The 19,684-nt window shown below is 44.5% G+C and overlaps 1 protein-coding gene across 1 annotated transcript in view; it reads right to left on the bottom strand.

The window, feature by feature from the left end:
* Window positions 1-1,126: 1,126 nt before the first annotated feature.
* Window positions 1,127-19,684, bottom strand: part of LOC114666244 (zinc finger protein 729-like) — a 72,567-nt gene continuing 54,009 nt past the window's right edge. The window contains exon 6 of the mRNA XM_051933190.1: window positions 1,127-4,713. Within this exon, the coding sequence (XP_051789150.1) occupies window positions 2,879-4,713 (1,835 nt within the window). The 3' untranslated portion in view covers window positions 1,127-2,878. The remainder of the gene's footprint in view (window positions 4,714-19,684) is intronic.

Here is a 19,684-nt window from a genome sequence, read left to right as displayed (position 1 = left end):
CCATGCTTCACTGTTGCCTGCAGACACTCATTATTGTACCGCTCTCCAGCCCTTCGACAAACAAACTGCCTTCTGCTACAGCCAAATATTTCAAATTTTGACTCATCAGTCCAGAGCACCTGCTGCCATTTTTCTGTACCCCAGTTCCTATGTTTTCGTGCATACTTGAGTCGCTTGGCCTTGTTTCCACGTCGGAGGTATGGCTTTTTGGCTGCAACTCTTCCATGAAGACCACTTCTGGCCAGACTTCTCCGGACAGTAGATGGGTGTACCTAGGTCCCACTGGTTTCTGCCAGTTCTGAGCTGATGGCACTGCTGGACATCTTCCGATTTTGAAGGGTAATAAGCTTGATGTGTCTTTCATCTGCTGCACTAAGTTTCCTTGGCCGACCACTGCGTCTACGATCCTCAACGTTGCCCGTTTCTTTGTGCTTCTTCAAAAGAGCTTGAACAGCACATCTTAAAACCCCAGTCTGCTTTGAAATCTTTGTCTGGGAGAGACCTTGCTGATGCAGTAGAACTACCTTGTGTCTTGTTGCTGTGCTCAATCTTGCCATGATGTGAAACTGTCTTCCACAACCTCACCTTGGTAGCAGAGTTTGGCTGTTCCTCACCCAGTTTGAAGTTTCTGTTTCAGTTAATGACTGTGTTTCAACCTACGTGTGACATTGATGATCATTAGCACCTGTTTGGCATAACTGGTTGATCAGACACCTGACTAAAATCCTATAAAATCCCTGACTTTGTGCAAGTGTACCTATAAGAATTGATGCTGATTTGAAGGCAAAAGGTAGTAACACCAAATATTGATTTGATTTAGATTTTTCTTTTGCTCGTTCACTTTGCATTTTTTAAATTGATAACAATAAACAATCATTTATATTTCTGAAAGCATTTTTTGTTTACAGCATTTTTTCACACCTGCCTAAAATGTTTGCACAGTACTGTATGTATGTGTATATATATATATATATATATATATATATATATATATATATATATATATATATATATATTGTATATATATACACACAGGTGCTGGTCATAAAATTAGAATATCATGACAAAGTTGATTTATTTCAGTAATTCCATTCAAAAAGTGAAACTTGTATATTAGATTCATTCATTACACACAGACTGATGTATTTCAAATGTTTATTTCTTTTAATGTTGATGATTATAACTGACAACTAATGAAAGTCCCAAATTCAGTATCTCGGAAAATTAGAATATTGTGAAAAGGTTCAATATTGAAGACACCTGGTGCCACACTCTAATCAGCTAATTAACTCAAAAGCCTTTAAATGGTCTCTCAGTCTAGTTCTGTAGGCTACACAATCATGGGGAAGACTGCTGACTTGACAGTTGTCCAAAAGACGACCATTGACACCTTGCACAAGGAGGGCAAGACACAAAAGGTCATTGCTAAAGAGGCCGGCTATTCACAGAGCTCTGTGTCCAAGCACATTAACAGAGAGGTGAAGGGAAGGACAAGATGTGGTAGAAAAAAGTGTACAAGCAATAGGGATAACCGCACCCTGGAGAGGATTGTGAAACAAAACCCATTCAAAATTGTGGGGGAGATTCACAAAGAGTGGACTGCAGCTGGAGTCAGTGCTTCAAGAACCACCACACACAGACGTATGCAAGACATGGGTTTCAGCTGTCACATTCCTTGTGTCAAGCCACTCTTGAACAAGAGACAGCGTCAGAAGCGTCTCACCTAGGCTAAAGACAAAAAGGACTGGACTGCTGCTTTCTGATTGATGACATTACAAGATTATCTCAGTACAGAAGCATCAAGTAATTTGAATGAATTCCCCAGGACAAGGGCCATGATGCATGCGGTTTTAAGACATATCTGACTGTAAATTCTAAAGCACTATGGACCCCTCATGGCTCCAAATGCCCATCTTTACTGGCAAATTCTGCTAGATTTTTTTTATTTTTTTTTTTATAGGTTTCTGATTTTTGCTAAATGACATTTTGTGTTTGCACTTGATGATAACTGGTTATCACATTGTGTTTATTTTGAATGCTGATGTTCACTTACACTGGCTCTTTGTGTATTCTCACTTCTTCAGATTCATTTTCCCATTTAAGTGCTGTTGTTTCACTTTACGTCTGTTGTACGGTTCTTCATTGGTTGCACTTACTCTCTGAAGGTTTTGCTGCAGCTTCGGTTTCTATTCTTGCCTTTCAATATTCAAATGATTCCATTTGTCAACTTTGACACACTCTCTCACTGCACTAATTTTTTATGTGCTGTACCTGTATTCACATTTGACACCATTAATGGCTTAAACACACTTGAAGATTCAATTGTAGCGACAATCTGAAAAATCTTTTTGAATTTCTTCCTTCATTGGCAGCTTCTGGATGGACAGAAATCAGCTCATCTTATAGGGAAAATAAGAGCTTTAAAGGGGTCCTATCACCGGTGCTGTACGGCTTCAGATCAAGTTGGGTGCAATGACAGGGACAATAGTAGTGTTGTCAGACATCCACCCAGCCATTTCTATTTTAAACCACGTATCCACTTCTGTTGGGGGAGTTCTGAAGCCTATCTCAGGTACAAGGCAAAAACAAACCCTTGAGACAATGAAAAAATCCACATTAGGGAAGCTCTCTTACTTTGTTTTTTTACATTTGGGACCATGATCTGGCCAGTGTTATGGTGGAGCTATAAGAGTTGTTTCCATACTGTATCTTGTCACCAAGTTAATGTTATGTCTATGTTTCTGTTCATATCTCCTCAATTTCTGTATGCCTGCCTAAAGTAAGACTTTGTTATTTGTCATTATACACAAGTCCTCATCTATCAAAAGAATGTTACCCAACTCATCCTTACAGATTTCCAATAATTAGTGCCATATTGTTATTTTTCTTCTTGTTCACCAGTATGAGGCTTCTCTTCAGTGTGACGTTTTATATGATAACGAAGAATGCTGCTAGTGGTGAATCGTTTGCCACATGTGGAACAGCAGAATGGCTTCTCTCCGGTATGAGTTCTCGTATGGGCCTGAAGTTGGCTCCTGGTAAAGAATCCTTTGCCACATGCCACACAGAAAAAAGACTTCTGTCCAGTGTGAATTTTTTTGTGCTTGTTGAGAGTGCTCCAGTGAGAGAACCATTTACCACATTCAGAGCAACAATATGGCTTCTCCCGAGTGTGAACTCTTGTGTGTCTCTTAAGAACACCACTGGTAGAAAACTGTTTGCCACATTCAGAACAATGAAATGGTTTCTCTCCTGTGTGAATTCTTGTGTGATCATGTAAATGGCTAATATAGGAGAATTGTTTTCCACATTCAGAACAGCAGTATGGCTTCTCTTTAACATAACTTGTTCTGTGGGTGTGAAGACTTCTACTTGAGCATTGTTCCCCACCTTCTGAACAGCTACATGGCTGGTCTCCAGTGTGAATTCTTTTGTGGATCTTAAGACTGGAACTTTGTGTGAATCGTTGGCCACATTCTGAACAGCAGTAAGGCTTCTCCCCAGTGTGAATTCTTTTATGTCTCTGTAGTGACCTGCTATCAGAGAATTGTTTACCACACTCTGGACAGCAGTATGGCTTCTCTCCAGTGTGAATTCTTGTATGGATTTTAAGACTGCTGCTGCAGGAGAATTGTTTTCCACATACTGTACAACTGTATGGCTTTTCTCCAGTGTGGGATCTTGTGTGAATCTGAAGCTGGCTATTGGTTGTGAAGCGTTTGCTACATTCAGAACAGGAAAATGGCTTCTCTCCAGTGTGGCTTCTAATGTGTCTCTGAAATTGGTTCCTACCAGCAAACTGTACACCACACTCAGAGCAGCAATATGGCTTCTCTCCAGTGTGGTTTCTTTCGTGGATCTTAAGACTTGTAGTATTTGAGAACTGTTTGCCACATTCTGAACAGCTATATGGCTTCTCCCCTGTGTGAACTCTAGTGTGTCTTTGAAGTCGCCTACTGTCAGAGAATTGTTTACCACATTCAGAACAGCAATATGGCTTCTCTCCAGTGTGAGTTCTTGTGTGGATCTTTAGCGTGCTACTGTATGAGAACCGTTTTCCACATTCTGTACAACTGTATGGCTTCTCTCCAGAGTGACATCTTCTGTGAGCTTGAAGACCACTACTAGATGAGAATCCCCTTCCACATTCTGAACAACAGTACGGCTTCTCTCCAGTGTGAACCCTAGTGTGACTCTGAAAATGCTGTCTGACAGAGAATCGTTTACCACACTCAGAGCAGCAGTATGGCTTCTCTCCAGTGTGAAGTCTTGTGTGGGTATGAAGGGTGCTACTGCTAGTGAACCATTTGCCACATTCAGAACACTGGTATGGCTTCTCTCCAGTGTGAGTTCTTGTGTGGGTCTTGAGATGCCATTTCCTGGAAAATTGTTTTCCACATTCAGTACACTCATACAGTTTTTCTTTCGTAGGATTCAACTGATCCTTGTGTTTAGGTTTGCAATTAAAACTTTCCCTCTGCTCTTGGCAAACAGACAGCATGGATGAACTTGCATTGTGCATCTGTAGTTTACCATTGGTTAGATCTATCCTTGAAAACTGCATATCAAGCAGAGCATTGTCCTGAAAAGAGTCTGCTTTTAGACTCTCCAATCTAGACATTGACTTCTTCATATCCTCATCCACTGTCGTCTGTTCTGATCTAGTTGGAAGAGAGGTCTGAGATGAGTAGGCACTACCACTGCTCTGCATACCTGTAGAAATACAAATTGTGAATTTAAAAAGTAGCGTTAGAGACCTGACAAGTGGCAATTGTTTAGTGCAGAGATCTTACTTATGTTGAAATAAACAAACAAGCTCAATCCTTCTCTGCTTAACACAGATTTGATTGCAGTAAAAAATGAAGAAAGTCCAAGAAAGAAAAAAATTCTTAGTTACCTCTACTACTATGTTTTAATTAAAATGTACACACTCTCACTATCTATAATTTATATATCAGTCTGTTCTTGAAGGTGATGTGTTAAAAGCAGGAAAAATGTGCAAGCATGAAGATCTGCGCGACTTTGGCAAGGGCTGAGTTGTGATGGCTACAGTACTGGGTCAGAACATCTCAACAACAGCAGGTCTTGTGGGGTGTTCCCAGTATGTAGTGGTTAGGACCTACCTAAAGCAGACCAAGGAAGGACAACACGTGAACCAGCAACAGGGTCATGGGTGCCCAAGGCACACTGATGGGTGTGGGAGGCGAAGACTAGCTAGCCTCTCAGGTCTGACTCCACAGAGGAGCTACTATAGCACAAGTTCCTGAAAAACTTAATGCTGGCTATGAGAGGAAGATGTCAGAAAGCACAGTGCATCACGGCTTGCTGCATACAAGGCTGTGTAGCCACAGACCAGATTGCCAATGCTGCCCCCTGTCGACCGCTGAAAGTGCTTACCATGGCCACATAAGTATCAAAAATGGACAATGGAGCGATAGAAGGAGGAGGCCTGGACTGATGAATTATGTTTTCTTTTATTCATGTGGAGGATCGGATTCATGTGTGTCATTTACCTGGGGAAGAGACAGCAGCAGGATGCCCTATGGGAAGGAGTAAAACCAGCAGAGGCAGTGTTATGGTCTGAGCAAGGTTCTGCTGGGAAACTTTGGGTCCTGGCATTTATGTGACACATAACTCCTACCTAAAGAAGGCTACTTTAGCAGGATAACGCATTCTGAAAAAAAATATTCATGAATGGTTTGAGGACATGACAAAGAGTTTAAGGTTTTCACTTGATCTGCAAATTCCCCAGAAAACAAGGCCTATCCATGGAGGCTCCACCTTGCAACTTACTGGACTTAAGGGATCTGCTGCTAATGTCTTGGTGCCAGGGTCAGTCCTGTTTTGGTGGCACAAGGAGGACCTACACAATATTAGGCAGGAGTGTTCAATGTCGTACTGTGTATGTATATATATATATTGTGGCGGGTGGCCGGGTCCCATGCCCGGCCGGGACGTCCCTTCTACATATGTTCCAGGGGAGCAGCCATGGACATCTCACTACCTCCCCCGGGACACTTGGTGGCAGCCTCCCTGGCTGACGATGGTGCCTCAGTTTCCTGCAGGGTTTCATGGGAGATAGAGTTCTCCACAACCCTGTGGGGATCTGGGGTGGCCACCAGGGGGGTGCTGCATGGAGCCAGGAACCCACCTGGACATCTCTGCAGCCCCACCCGGAAGTGCAATTAGCCACAGCTGATCAAACACCTGGAGCACTTCAGGGGTGGGCTATAAAAAGGTCCAGCATCCACCACTCAGGAGCCAGAATCAGGAGGAAGAGGACAAGGTTGCCTGGGAGGAGTGGTGGTGCCAGAGGAAGGACTTGTTTATTGTTTGTGCTAGTTAAAGTGCTTGTGGGACTGTGTTGGGCCTGTGGGACACGAGGAAGGCGTGCCCCACGGCTGAAGATAAATAAAAAAGGTCTGTTTATTTTACACGTGCCTCTGCGTCAGTCTGTGCCGGGTCAGGCGCTATATAGTGCCTTTTACAATAGTCAACTCCACTTACCTGCAATTCGATTAGCTGCAATCTCCACCTATCTGCAATGCAGGTTCTGGGCCCATTTTTTTCGCTATACACTCCATTGCTAGATGCATTCGGTTAGCTGCAATTCACTTATCTGCAATTTCTGGTTTGCTGCAATGCCTTTAATATTCCCGTTTCATGATTTTCAGTTCAGTCAGCTTCGGATATCTGCAATGGCCATGTGAGTCCATTTTCCGCTTACTGTGCAGTCTACTCCGTTTAAGTGCACAACCTCCAGACAAGATTGCCATGTGCGTTTAATCCGAGTCAACTGCACCTGACTTAATCCAAATAGGGACCATGTAAGTCATGTACAGCTAAGCGGAGTTTGCGCTCAACCGATGTGCACACAAGTGGAGATACACTATACAGAGAGAGACAACACCATATAAAGTCGACAGTGCCAGGCATATGCATGGGCGGTGTCTGTTACTTCAGTAACTTTGAAAGCCGACAGATCTGAAAACTGATTGACATAATTTAGTTTTTTGAAAAGTTGCTGGAATATCGTTACATTAGGTATAGTCTAATCCTGACCAAAAAAGAAAATGGGCAGGAAAATCTGAGGATGTTGAAGTCACTTTGTTGTGTTGGTTCAGCCAAGCTAGAAGCAGACAGGTGCCAGTTAGTGGAGCGATGTTGATTGAAAAAGCCAATCAGCTTGCTGTCAGCTTTGGCATAGAGTGATTTAATACTACAAATGGATGGTTGGAGCGCTGGAAGAATCAAGAAAACATCCAGTTTAAACAGCAACATGGGGAAAAGCAAGATGCTGACGAATTTGATGCTGAATGTTGGATAGTTGAAGTTCTTCTTGACATCATCAAAGAGTATGATGAACGTGATATCTTCAATGCTGACAAAACTGGGCTTTATTGGCATGCCATACCTGAGGGAACATTAACGTTTAAACACCACGAAGCTGCTGGGACTAAAGTGCCAAAAGACAGACTGACTCTGCTACTGACCTGTAACATGAATGGATTAGAAAAGTTGCCGCCGCTGGTAATAGGGAAAAGCAAAGAACCAAGGTGCTTCAAAAATGTCAAGGAGCTTCCAGTGGCATACGAGGCAAATCGCAACACATGGATGACCATTGAAGTTTTCCTGCAATGGCTGAAGAAGCTGGACAATTCAATGAAGTCCAAATGACGACAAATTGTTTTGCTGTGTGACAACTGTGCAGCACACAGTGATGATATCAGACTGACAAACATCAAGCTCATTTTTATGCCGCCCAACACAACATGCTTAATTCAGCCCATGGACCAAGGCACAATAGCAAATTTCAAGCAAAATTACCGATCCCTCATGCTTCGCTGTCTGATGGCTATCATGGATCAAGGTAACAATGAGAGCAATTGAGCTGGCCCGTAAGCTGATGCTACTTGACAGTTTGTACATGAAGAAGGATGCATGGAGTCATGTCAGTACGTCAACAATCGTCAACTGCTACAGATGGGCAAGCTCGTGAAAGCTGTGGAGGGACATAGCACTATCCCAGTTCTGTGTGCCTCAGCAGCAGTTGTGGACGATAGCAGCAGTGTGGGGTTACAGCTGCCTGATGGAATGTCAACTAATAACTTCGATCGTTTCGTTGCATTCGACAGTAATGCTCCAGCAAGTGCAGATAAAACATCCATCCATCCATCCATTCTCTCCCGCTTATCCGAGGTCGGGATGCGGGGGCAGCAGCTTGAGCAGAGATGCCCAGACTTCCCTCTCCCCGACCACTTCTTCTAGCTCTTCCGGAAGAATCCCGAGGCGTTCCCAGGCCAGCCAGGAGACATAGTCCCTCCAGCGTGTCCTGGGTCTTCCCCGGGCCTCCTCCCGGTTGGACATGCCCGGAACACCTCACCAGGGAGGCGTCCAGGAGGCATTCTGATCAGATGCCCGAGCCACCTCATCTGACTCCTCTCGATGCGGAGGAGCAGCGGCTCTACTCTGAGCCACTCCCGGATGACTGAGCTTCTCACCCTATCTTTAAGGGAGAGCCCAGACACCCTGCAGAGGAAACTCATTTCAGCCGCTTGTATTCGCGATCTCGTTCTTTCGGTCACTACCCATAGTTCATGACCATAGGTGAGGGTAGGAACATAGATCGACTGGTAAATTGAGAGCTTTGCCTTATGGCTTAGCTCCTTTTTCACCACGACAGACCGATGCAGAGCCCGCATCACTGCGGACGCCACACCAATCCGCCTGTCGATCTCACGCTCCATTCTTCCCTCCCTCGTGAACAAGACCCCGAGATACTTGAACTCCTCCACTTGAGGCAGGATCTCATTACCAACCCTGAGAGGGCACTCCACCCTTTTCTGGCTGAGGACCATGGTCTCGGATTTGGAGGTGCTGATTCCCATCCCAGCCGCTTCACACTCGGCTGCGAACTGATCCAGAGAGAGCTGAAGATCACGGCCTGATGAAGCAAACAAGACAACATCATCTGCAAAAAGCAGTGACCCAATCCTGAGTCCACCAAATCGGACCCCCTCAACACCTAGAAATTCTGTCCATAAAAGTTATGAACAGAATCGGTGACAAAGGGCAGCCCTGGTGGAGTCCAACTCTCACTGGAAACGGGTTCGACTTACTGCCGGCAATGCGGACCAAGCTCTGACACCGGTTGTACAGGGACCGAAAAGCCCTTATCAGGAGGTCCGGTACCCCATACTCCCGAAGCACTCCCCACAGGATTCCCCGAGGGACACGGTCAAACACCTTTTCCAAGTCCACAAAACACATGTAGACTGGTTGGGCGAACTCCCATGCACCCTCCAGGACCCTGCTAAGGGTATAGAGCTGGTCCACTGTTCCGCGACCAGGACGAAAACCACACTGTTCCTCCTGAATCCGAGGTTCGACTATCCGACGGACCCTTCTCTCCAGAACCCCTGAATAGTCTTTTCCAGGGAGGCTGAGGAGTGTGATTCCTCTGTAGTTGGAACACACCCTCCGGTCCCCCTTCTTAAAGAGGGGGACCACCACCCCGGTCTGCCAATCCAGAGGCACTGTCCCTGATGTCCATGCGATGTTGTAGAGACATGTCAACCAAGACAGCCCTACAACATCCAGAGCCTTGAGGAACTCCGGACGTATCTCATCCACCCCCGGGGCCCTGCCACCAAGGAGTTTTTTGACCACCTCGGTGACCTCAGTCCCAGAGATGGGGAAGCCCACCTCGGAGTCCCCAGGCTCTGCTTCCTCATTGGAAGGCATGTTATTGGGATTGAGGAGGTCTTCGAAGTACTCCCCCCACCGACCCACAACGTCCCGAGTCGAGGTCAGCAGCGCACCATCCCCACCATATACAGTGTTGACACTGCACTGCTTCCCCCTCCTGAGACGCCGGATGGTGGACCAAAATCTCCTCGAAGCCGTCCGAAAGTCGTTCTCTATGACCTCCCCAAACTCCTCCCATGCCCGAGTTTTTGCCTCAGCAACCACCGAAGCTACATTCCGCTTGGCCTGCCGGTACCTATTAGCTGCCTCCAGAGTCCCACAGGACAAAAGGGACCGGTAGGACTCCTTCTTCAGCTTGACAGCATCCCTCACCGCCGGTGTCCACCAACGGCCACAGCTCCGGTCAGCTGCCTCAACAATAGAGGCACGGAACATGGCCCATTCGGACTCAATGTCCCCCACCTCCCTTGGGACGTGGTCGAAGTTCTGCCAGAGGTGGGAGTTGAAGCTACTTCTGACAGGGGGCTCTGCCAGACGTTCCCAGCAGACCCTCACAACACGTTTGGGCCTACCACGCCTGACCGGCATCCTCCCCCACCATCGAAGCCAACTCACCACCAGGTGGTGATCAGTTGACAGCTCCGCCCCTCTCTTCACCCGAGTGTCCAAGACATGTGGCTGCAAGTCCAACGACACGACCACAAAGTCGATCATCGAACTGAGGCCTAGGGTGTCCTGGTGCCCAGTGCACATATGAACATACCTATGCTTGAACATGGTGTTTGTTATGGACAATCCGTGATGAGCACAGAAGTCCAATAACAAAACACCACTCGGGTTCAGATCGGGGGGCCATTCCTCCCAATCACGCCCTTCCAGGTCTCACTGTCATTGCCCACGTGAGCATTGAAGTCTCCCAGCAGTACGAGGGAGTCCCCAGAAGGTACGCCCTCTAGCACCCCCTCCAGGGACTCCAAAAAGGGTGGGTACTCCGAACTGCTGTTTGGTGCATATGCACAAACAACAGTTAGGACCAGTCCCCCCACCCGAAGGCGGAGGGAGGCTACCCTCTCGTCCACCGGGGTAATCCCCAATGTACAGGCTCCAAGTCGGGGGGCAATAAGTATGCCCACACCCGCTCGGCGCCTCTCACCGGGGGCAACTCCAGAGTGTTACAGAGTCCAGCCCCTCTCAAGGAGATTGGTTCCAGAGTCCAAGCTGTGCGTCGAGGTGAGCCCAACTATATCTAGCCGGAATCTCTCAACCTCGCGCACAAGCTCAGGCTCCTTCCCCTTCAGAGAGGTGACATTCCACATCCCAAGAGCCAGCTTCTGTAGCCGAGGATTGGACCGCCAAGGTCTCCGCCTTTGGCCACCACCCAACTCACACTGCACCCGACCTCCTTGGCCCCTCCCATAGGTGGTGAGCCCATGGGAAGGGGGACCCACGTTGCCTCTTCGGGCTGTGCCCGGCCGAGCCCCATGGGTGCAAGCCTGGCCACCAGGCGCTCGCCATTGAGCCCCACCTCCAGGCCTGGCTCCAGAGGGGGGCCCAGGTGACCCACGTCTGGGCGAGGGAAAACGCCGTCCAAATTTTTTATTCGTCATAGGAGGTCTGTTGAACCGCACTTTGTCTCATCCCTCACCTAGGACCAGTTTGCCTTGGGTGACCCTACCAGGGGCATAAAGCCCCGGACAACAGAGCTCCTAGGATCATTGGGACACGCAAACCCCTCCACCACGGTAAGGTGTCGGTTCAAGGAGGGGCAGATAAAACAGATGAAGAGAAATGTGAAAACCTGAAGGTGTCTACTCCAGCAGCTAATGAAGCTAGAAGAGGACGAGAGACTGGATGCGGCCAATGTTGATGACGTTCAGACTGCACCTGCCATGGCACTGACGTGCGCTAATGCAGTGAAGAGCTTAGATTTTATATGAGCCTACCCAGAGTCAACTGGCTGTGATTCATACAAAACACTTCATGCACTGTCCAGCCAAATTTATGATCGTCGTCCGAACCAGGCACAGACAACAATAACGGATTATTTTTGTCGCATGTGAACTAACACTGAGTAAACAACGACATTGCTTAATTGAAAATTAGCAGCTGTAGACCAGCAAGGCTGTATGTATAGTACATGTACTGTAATCTAATTTGACTACATTAGACGATTAAACTATATTGGAGGCTGGTTAGTAACAATACGTTGTGTTCATTCCTTAGCTCTAGGCACTGCAATTAGGCGCGTCCTTTATAAATAGTCGACCACAGTGACGCAACACACGCATAAAGTGCGTACCTAGCATGCAGCACACGGCCCACATTCTATTATAAGCTAACTCCACTTACCTGCAATTGGGTCTTCAGCCCCCAAACATTGCAGCTAAAGGAGTGCACTGTATGTGTATGTGTATGTATATATATATATATATATATATTTCTATAGCAAAATACCCACGCTTCGCAGCGGCGAAGTACTGCTTTAAAATTTTAAATAATAAACTGAGGGAAATTATACCAATAATTATTTGTTAAGGATCTCTTTGTATACCATGTTGTCAGTTCGCCCCTCCGGTTGTAATATGACCAAGTTGTGTGCTGAGCTTACTCTTGAGCATGCAACGTATACTTGGCCATGTGAAAAGCAAATCAAGAACAGCAAGACCGCGCCAGCTGCGGAGCTCAGCTTGGAGCGAAATGAAGTGAATGAAATGAGGTGAATGGGAGGGGAGATGATCATGTGACTCCAACACCCACCTTAACTCTCCATCCCTCCACAAACACACAAACACAGTCTCTCGGATCCCAACTCTCCTTTATATATATAGATAAATAGCAAAATACCCGCGCTTCGCAGCGGAGAAGTAGTGTGTTAAAGAGGTTATGAAAAAGTAAAGGAAACATTTTAAAAATAACGTAACATGATTGTCAATGTAATTGTGTTGTCATTGTTATGAGTGTTGCTGTCATATATATATATATATATATATATATATATATATATATATATATAATATATGTGTATGTGTATATGTATATATATATATATATATATATATATATGACAGCAACACTCATAACATTGACAACACAATTACATTGACAATCATGTTACATTATTTTTAAAATGTTTCCTTTACTTTTTCATAACCTCTTTAACACACTACTTCTCCGCTGCGAAGCGCGGGTATTTTGCTAGTGTATATATATATATATATATATATATATATATATATATATATATATATATATATATATATATACACACATACACATATATTATATATATATATATATATATATATATATATACTGCGGTGGGTTGGCACCCTGCCCGGGATTGTTTCCTGCCTTGTGCCCTGTGTTGGCTGGGATTGGCTCCAGCAGACCCCCGTGACCCTGTGTTCGGATTCAGCGGGTTGGACAATGGATGGATGGATATATATATATATATATATATATATACACACACACATATATATGTATACACACATATATATATATACATATATAAATATATATATATATATACATACATATACACACATACATGCAGTTTCAATAACATAGAAATCAATATAAACAACATTAACATCATTATCATATGAGAATATGAAGTAATATATAAGAAGCACATTTCATATAAATATAAATTATTAAACAGTAAAATCTTCTTCTGTAATTTGCTACCGTGGCTATTGGTTTGTCTGTCCAGGATTTTAAATCACCTGTAGCTCGCAAACCGTTTCACCTATTGACTTGAAATGTGGTACACATATAGAACGTCACGTCAACTATCCACTTTATGGGTGATGATTGTATTACTCTTTTTATCCATCCATCTATCCATTTTTCAACCCGCTGAATCCGAACACAGGGTCACGGGGGTCTGCTGGAGCCAATCCCAGCCAACACAGGGCACAAGGCAGGAAACAATCCTGGGTTTTTATCTTTATTTTATTGTAGAATCAACTCCTATCTGCGCTCACCAGGGCGGCCGTGGGCGGATGCGTATGGTGTATTCACTCCACGTTATCGTGCATTGCGCTGTCACTGGTATTTTGATAAAAGAATTTGAACAACATATAAGAAGCGTATAAATTATTAAACAGTAAAACATTAACATTTAAGAAGTAAAGTTACATTAAGTACTACTGCAGTGCCTTCGGGTATACCTCATTTTTTGTTTGCCCATTACATGCTTAAATGTATACATTTTTTGGTGCACCTACCCGAGAACACGCGACATATAACCGAGCGTGGGAGAAGCATGGATTTTAAACACGCGTTGAGTTCATCTGCTGGTCTCCCTCGTGAAATAACTGGTAATGTTTGACTAAAATCTACAGCGAGTAAAACGACATTACCTCCTATTTTTTTTTTTACGATCTCTGAGATCTTGCTTTTTTTGGTTCAAGGCTTCATAAGCTCTTTTATGTTGTATGGTGTACTTATCCCAAACCATCATCTTTGAATGTTGCAAGACTTTCGCCTTGTATGTAGATCGGGGTAATTACATTCATTGCATTCCTAGTCTGAATCACAATCTGATTGTATGGGTGGTTACCTGGCACTGTAGGGTTGCCACCCGTCCTTTAAAATACGGAATTGTCCCGTATTTGAGAATGAAATTGCACGTCCCGTTTTGAATCAATACGGGACGGGATTTGTCCCGTATTTTTTTTATCATTTTTTTTAAAGCAGCGTCTCATGCAAATCATCCCACACGCATTTTATGAAGATGCCTCCTTTCCTACTTTTGATTGGGTAATACTTGATGTCATCGTTAGTTTGATTGGTCTTTTTAACTGTCCAGTGAGGAGGGCGGGTCTTTTAAGTAGAGTCTGCAAACTGTTGGCACTGGGAAGTGGCACCCGCTGCAGTATGCGTCCCTTATTTTTTTGTATTAAAAGTGGTAACCCTACCTGGCAGGTAACACTTATGTTTGGTCATGAAGTCGTCTAAAATCCGCCACGTGCCCTCTTTTAATTGTGAGAAGCAGATATATATAGCCAAATTCTCGCGCTTCGTTGCGGCGAAGTACTGCTTTTAATTTTTTAAGAAGAAAATAAAACCTTTTTAAACGGATCGAAAATATACCAATAACAATTTGTTAAGGATCTGTTTTTTTGTGAACCTCGCTTTGCACAGCTGTCCCGCTACGGCGTGTGTTTCGTTTATTTGACAGTATGTAGATCGTGGTAATTAAATTCATGGCATTCATTTTCTGAATCACAATCTGACTGTATGGATGGTTACCTGCCAGGTTACGCTTGTGGTTGGTCAGGAAGTCGCCTTACATCCGCCACGTGCCCTCTTTCTGTTCCCAGAAGCTGATCATAGAATGGTTTTAATAGTTTACTTTCAAATAATACAAAGAGTATGAGACACGTGTTTCTCCTTAATTCTGGGCTCATCAGGCATACACACTCACTGCATCCCCTCTCGAGAATCGAATATCGTCAGCGCCAGAGTTGAAGCCCCTAACGTTGCGGTCAGCAAGTGGGCTAACATCCGCCATGTGCCGTCTTTCAGTTGCGAGAAGCAGATCATAGAATGGTTGAAACTGTTGCCCCTGACGTTGCGCTACGGTGTGTGGTTCGTTTATACCTCGTGTCTTCTCATTAAACTTTTATCTCGCGAATATGTTATTGCAATCCGCAGCGGGAGCATTTCTATAAACTTAATTTAAACTTACGTTTTACACCGTGCTTTGTTTCCCTTATGAACATGCTTGTATGCTTCACTCGCTCCCTTCTCAATTGTTTAATGAATTTTTTGTTCTTCGCTGTTTGTGGCTCCTCCTTCATTTGTCCCTACTGCGTTCACAGTCTTTTCACGTGATTACGTGGGAGGCGTGATGACGTCACACTCAACTCCTCCTCCCACGGCCATCGAGCTGCCGTCCATTACAGTATATTGTGAAAAAAGAGGTTCCAGTTATGACCATTACGCGTTGAATTTCGAAATGAAACCTGCCTAACTTTTGTAAGTAAGCTGTAAGGAATCAGCCTGCCAAATTTCAGCCTTCCACCTACACGGGAAGTTGCAGAATTAGTGATGAGTCAGTCAGTCAGTCAGTCAGTCAGTCAGTCAGTCAGTGAGGGCTTTGCCTTTTATTAATTAGTATAGATATATATTTATATATATATATATGTATATATTTATATTTATATATATATATATATATATATTTATATTTACTATATATATATATATATATACACACAGTACTGTGCAAATGTTTTAGGCAGGTGTGAAAAAATGCTGTGAACAAAGAATGCTTTCAAAAATGGAAGTGTTAATCATTTATTTTCATCAATCAACAAAATGCAGTGAATGAACAAAAGAGAAATCTAAATCAAATCAATATTTGGTGTGACCACCCTTTGCCTTCAAAACAGCATCAATTCTTCAAGGTACACTTGCACACAGTTTTTGAAGGAACTCGGCTGGTAGGTTGTTCCAAACATCTTGGAGAACTAACCACAGATCTTCTGTGGAAGTAGGCTTCCTCACATCCTTCTGTCTTTTCATGTAATCCCAGACACACTCGATGATGTTGAGATCAGGGCTCTGTGGGGGCCATAACATCACTTCCAGGACTTCTTGTTCTTCTTTACGCTGAAGATAGGTCTTAATTACTTTGGCTGTATGTATGGGGTCATTGTCCTGCTGCAGAATAAATTTAGTGCCAATCATACGCCTCCCTGATGGTATTGCATGATGGATAAGTATCTGCCTGTATTTCTCAGCATTAAGAACACCATTAATCTTGACCAAATCTCCAACTCCATTTGCAGAAATGCAGCCTCAAACATTCAAGGAACCTCCACCATGCTTCACTGTTGCCTGCCTGCAGACACTCATTATTGTACTGCTCTCCAGCCCTTCGACGAACAAACTGCCTTCTGCTACAGCCAAATATTTCAAATTTTGACTCATCAGTCCAGAGTACCTGCTGCCATTTTTCTGCACCCCAGTTCCTATGTTTTCATGCATACTTGAGTCGCTTGGCCTTGTTTCCATGTCAGAGGTATGGCTTTTTGGCTGCAACTCTTCCATGAAGACCACTTCTGGCCAGACTTCTCCAGACAGTAGATGGGTGTACCTAGGTCCCACTGGTTTCTGCCAGTTCTGAGCTGATGGCACTGATGGACATCTTCCGATTTTGAAGGGTAACAAGCTTGATGTGTCTTTTGTAAAAACATAAAATGATGTAATTGAACAAAATGTATGTGTGTACAGAAAATAGGACAGAATGATCAAACTTGTTTGTGTTTTGCGTACGTGACAAAAAGCATGTATACTTTCTGGAAGTTTTCTTTTGATGATGTGTGTGACAAGAAAATATACCTTTAGGGTAATGACTTTACAAAATTGGAAAAATACAATGAGTCAGGACGCTATTTTTATTGCTTACGTGGTCAACGATCAGGAGATTAGAAAGGTATAAAAGAGCAAGGATATCTGCGCTCGAGGCAGATGAAGTGCGGTGTCCTAGGACTGTGTTTCTCTGTCATTTTACCCTTGTCTGGTATGTATCAATAAAAGGTTTTGACTAATTTTAATTTTCTTCTCTGTCTTCAGTCACAAAAAGTGTCCACAGTTTTTGGCGCCCGGACGTGGGGCAAGAGACGGCCGGTCGACTCCTCCAGCGAGACCATTTCAGTGATCCGTCTTACCAGCGGACTGCCGTCAACTTGAGCTCCGGCAGCAGAGCATGCAGCTCCGGCAAAAGTTAGGACTGCCCTGTCCTGAAACAGTTCTTGCGTGAGGAGCCCCTGGTCTCCTCTTTGCTACATCCACGGTGACTGAACGGATTTCCAGACAGAGCTTGCACACTTCCAGGCTGGGGTAAGCACCGGGGGATTTCCAAACATTTTTTATTTTCTAAATAACGGGAGGGCGAGTTTCCTGTTGACCGTCTAGTCATACTCATATCTCAACGGGTTGCTTAAGGTGATGGAGACTTGACCCAAGCAGTTTGACGCATACGAAAGGTCTGACGAAAGGATACTGGCCTCACCCATATCCTAGACTCGGCTGGACGTATTGATGTAGTATTCTGCTGAACCGAATCGGACACGAAGTCACCTGAGCTGGAATCCGGGGATGTGAGCGGACAGGCTAACGGGACGAGTAACGGGGTGGTATATATATATGTATGGAAATATAAACCGAAAAAGAGCACAGATTGCAGGATTGCTGTTAGGACGGAATAAATAAATCTACATACGGAATAAGCAACAATACCGTGTTCTCCTGGGAACTGGGACAGGACCGATAGTTAGGTGTCTCCCCTTGGGAAAAAGAAGGGAACAGTAAGGGAACAGTGAGTGGCACACTCAATACCTCGCTGATTCATACGGACAAGGGATTAGGCGAATCAGTATATAGTTGGAAAATTAAATACAGAACCCGGGAGGGCAAGGGGACATAATGGGAACTTATAACAGTAAGCCTGTTAATCGCCGCACAGGGGGATCAAAATCATTAATGCTGGAAGAATTATTTTCGGAGGATCAACAGACGCCCCGTAAAAATGGGTCTCCTAGGAAATTTATAGAAAAGAAGACAGGTTTAGATTTCAAGAAGGCATGTAAGAAATGGAATAGACAGAGTGGTGGGCGTTGGCCGATAGAGGGGACAGGAGATGTAAGTGAAATACAGGAAACTAGGAAGATCCTGTGTAGGAATAAGCAGGGTTGTTATAATAGTGGACCGTATCGAATGGATATGTTCGATAGATGGGAATTAGTAATAAAAGACAGAAATTTAGAAGCAGTACAGAAACAGAATGAATTGTTGCGGGCAAATGAGGGAAAGGCTAAAAAGGAGAAAGAGGAATTACTAATTACATTACAGAAAGTTCAGACAGGCACTGAACCACAGGCAGATGGGAGGAAAAGGAAGAATAATCCAAATAAAGACCCCCTTTATCCTATTATTTTTTCCCCTCCTCAGTACCAACCTCAGGCACCTCCATTATCCCCTCCTCTATCCCCCATTCCGACTGCCCCCCCTGCACTACAACCAGCAGAAGTTTCCCCTGATGATCCCCCAGGCACAGATCACTATGACCCCTCTACCCATCGTGATGACCCACCCTGTACTAGACAAACCCCCGTCTCCAAATGCACTCGAAGTCAAACCTCCACTCACAAACCAGCTCCAACTTTTTTCTCTTCTGATCCTTCACCTTCACTTACTTGCCCTTTAATAGAAGTTCCCAATCCTCATTATAACCCTGCCCATCCAGCTGGACCCCAAAATCCCACAACAGTTATGATAAATCGGAACTGGGACATCCAAGAACTAAAAGATGTCGTGAATGCACTTCCAGATCCAAAGGAAGTAGGAGGACTAAAATTTGTTGAACAACTTGATCAGTTAGATAGCATGTATAAGCCTAACGCTGCTGAATGGACCCAGGTACTTCGTCGAAAGCTTGGGACCACATGGGCCACTGTTAGCAGGGGTGTCCGCAATGACGTTCCATGGGTATGGAACCCAGCTTTAACTCGAGGACAGGGGATAGGTGGAGAAGGCGAATTTAACCCACAATGGGAGGCGTTGAGACAAAATATTGCAGAAAAATATAAAAAAGGAACGGACTGGTCCCTTATTTCTGCTGCAAAACAAAAAAGAGACGAGACGGTTGATGAATGGGCACATAGGATTCAAGACCTTATGGCTAATCACTCGGGCTTGGAAAATGTTGATGACCGCACTCGAGCTGCAGTTCCACCTTTTGTTTCCGGTTTGCGCCTTGATATACAAAACAAGGTCCGCACTTCCTGTATTGAGTGGGAAAGTGCCACGTTTGATGAAGTCAAACGACATGCTGAACATGCCGAAAAACAAACTAAGCAGAAGGAATCGGACTCTCATGCCAAATTATTGGCAGCACAGATGAACTATTATACCAGGAATGCTCCTGACCAAGGTCGAGGATATGGCTTTAGAGGAAGGG

The sequence above is a fragment of the Erpetoichthys calabaricus genome, chromosome 1 (assembly GCF_900747795.2).
Source record: "Erpetoichthys calabaricus chromosome 1, fErpCal1.3, whole genome shotgun sequence".
Lineage (NCBI taxonomy): Eukaryota > Metazoa > Chordata > Cladistia > Polypteriformes > Polypteridae > Erpetoichthys > Erpetoichthys calabaricus.
This window is presented reverse-complemented; position numbering and strand designations above follow the sequence as displayed.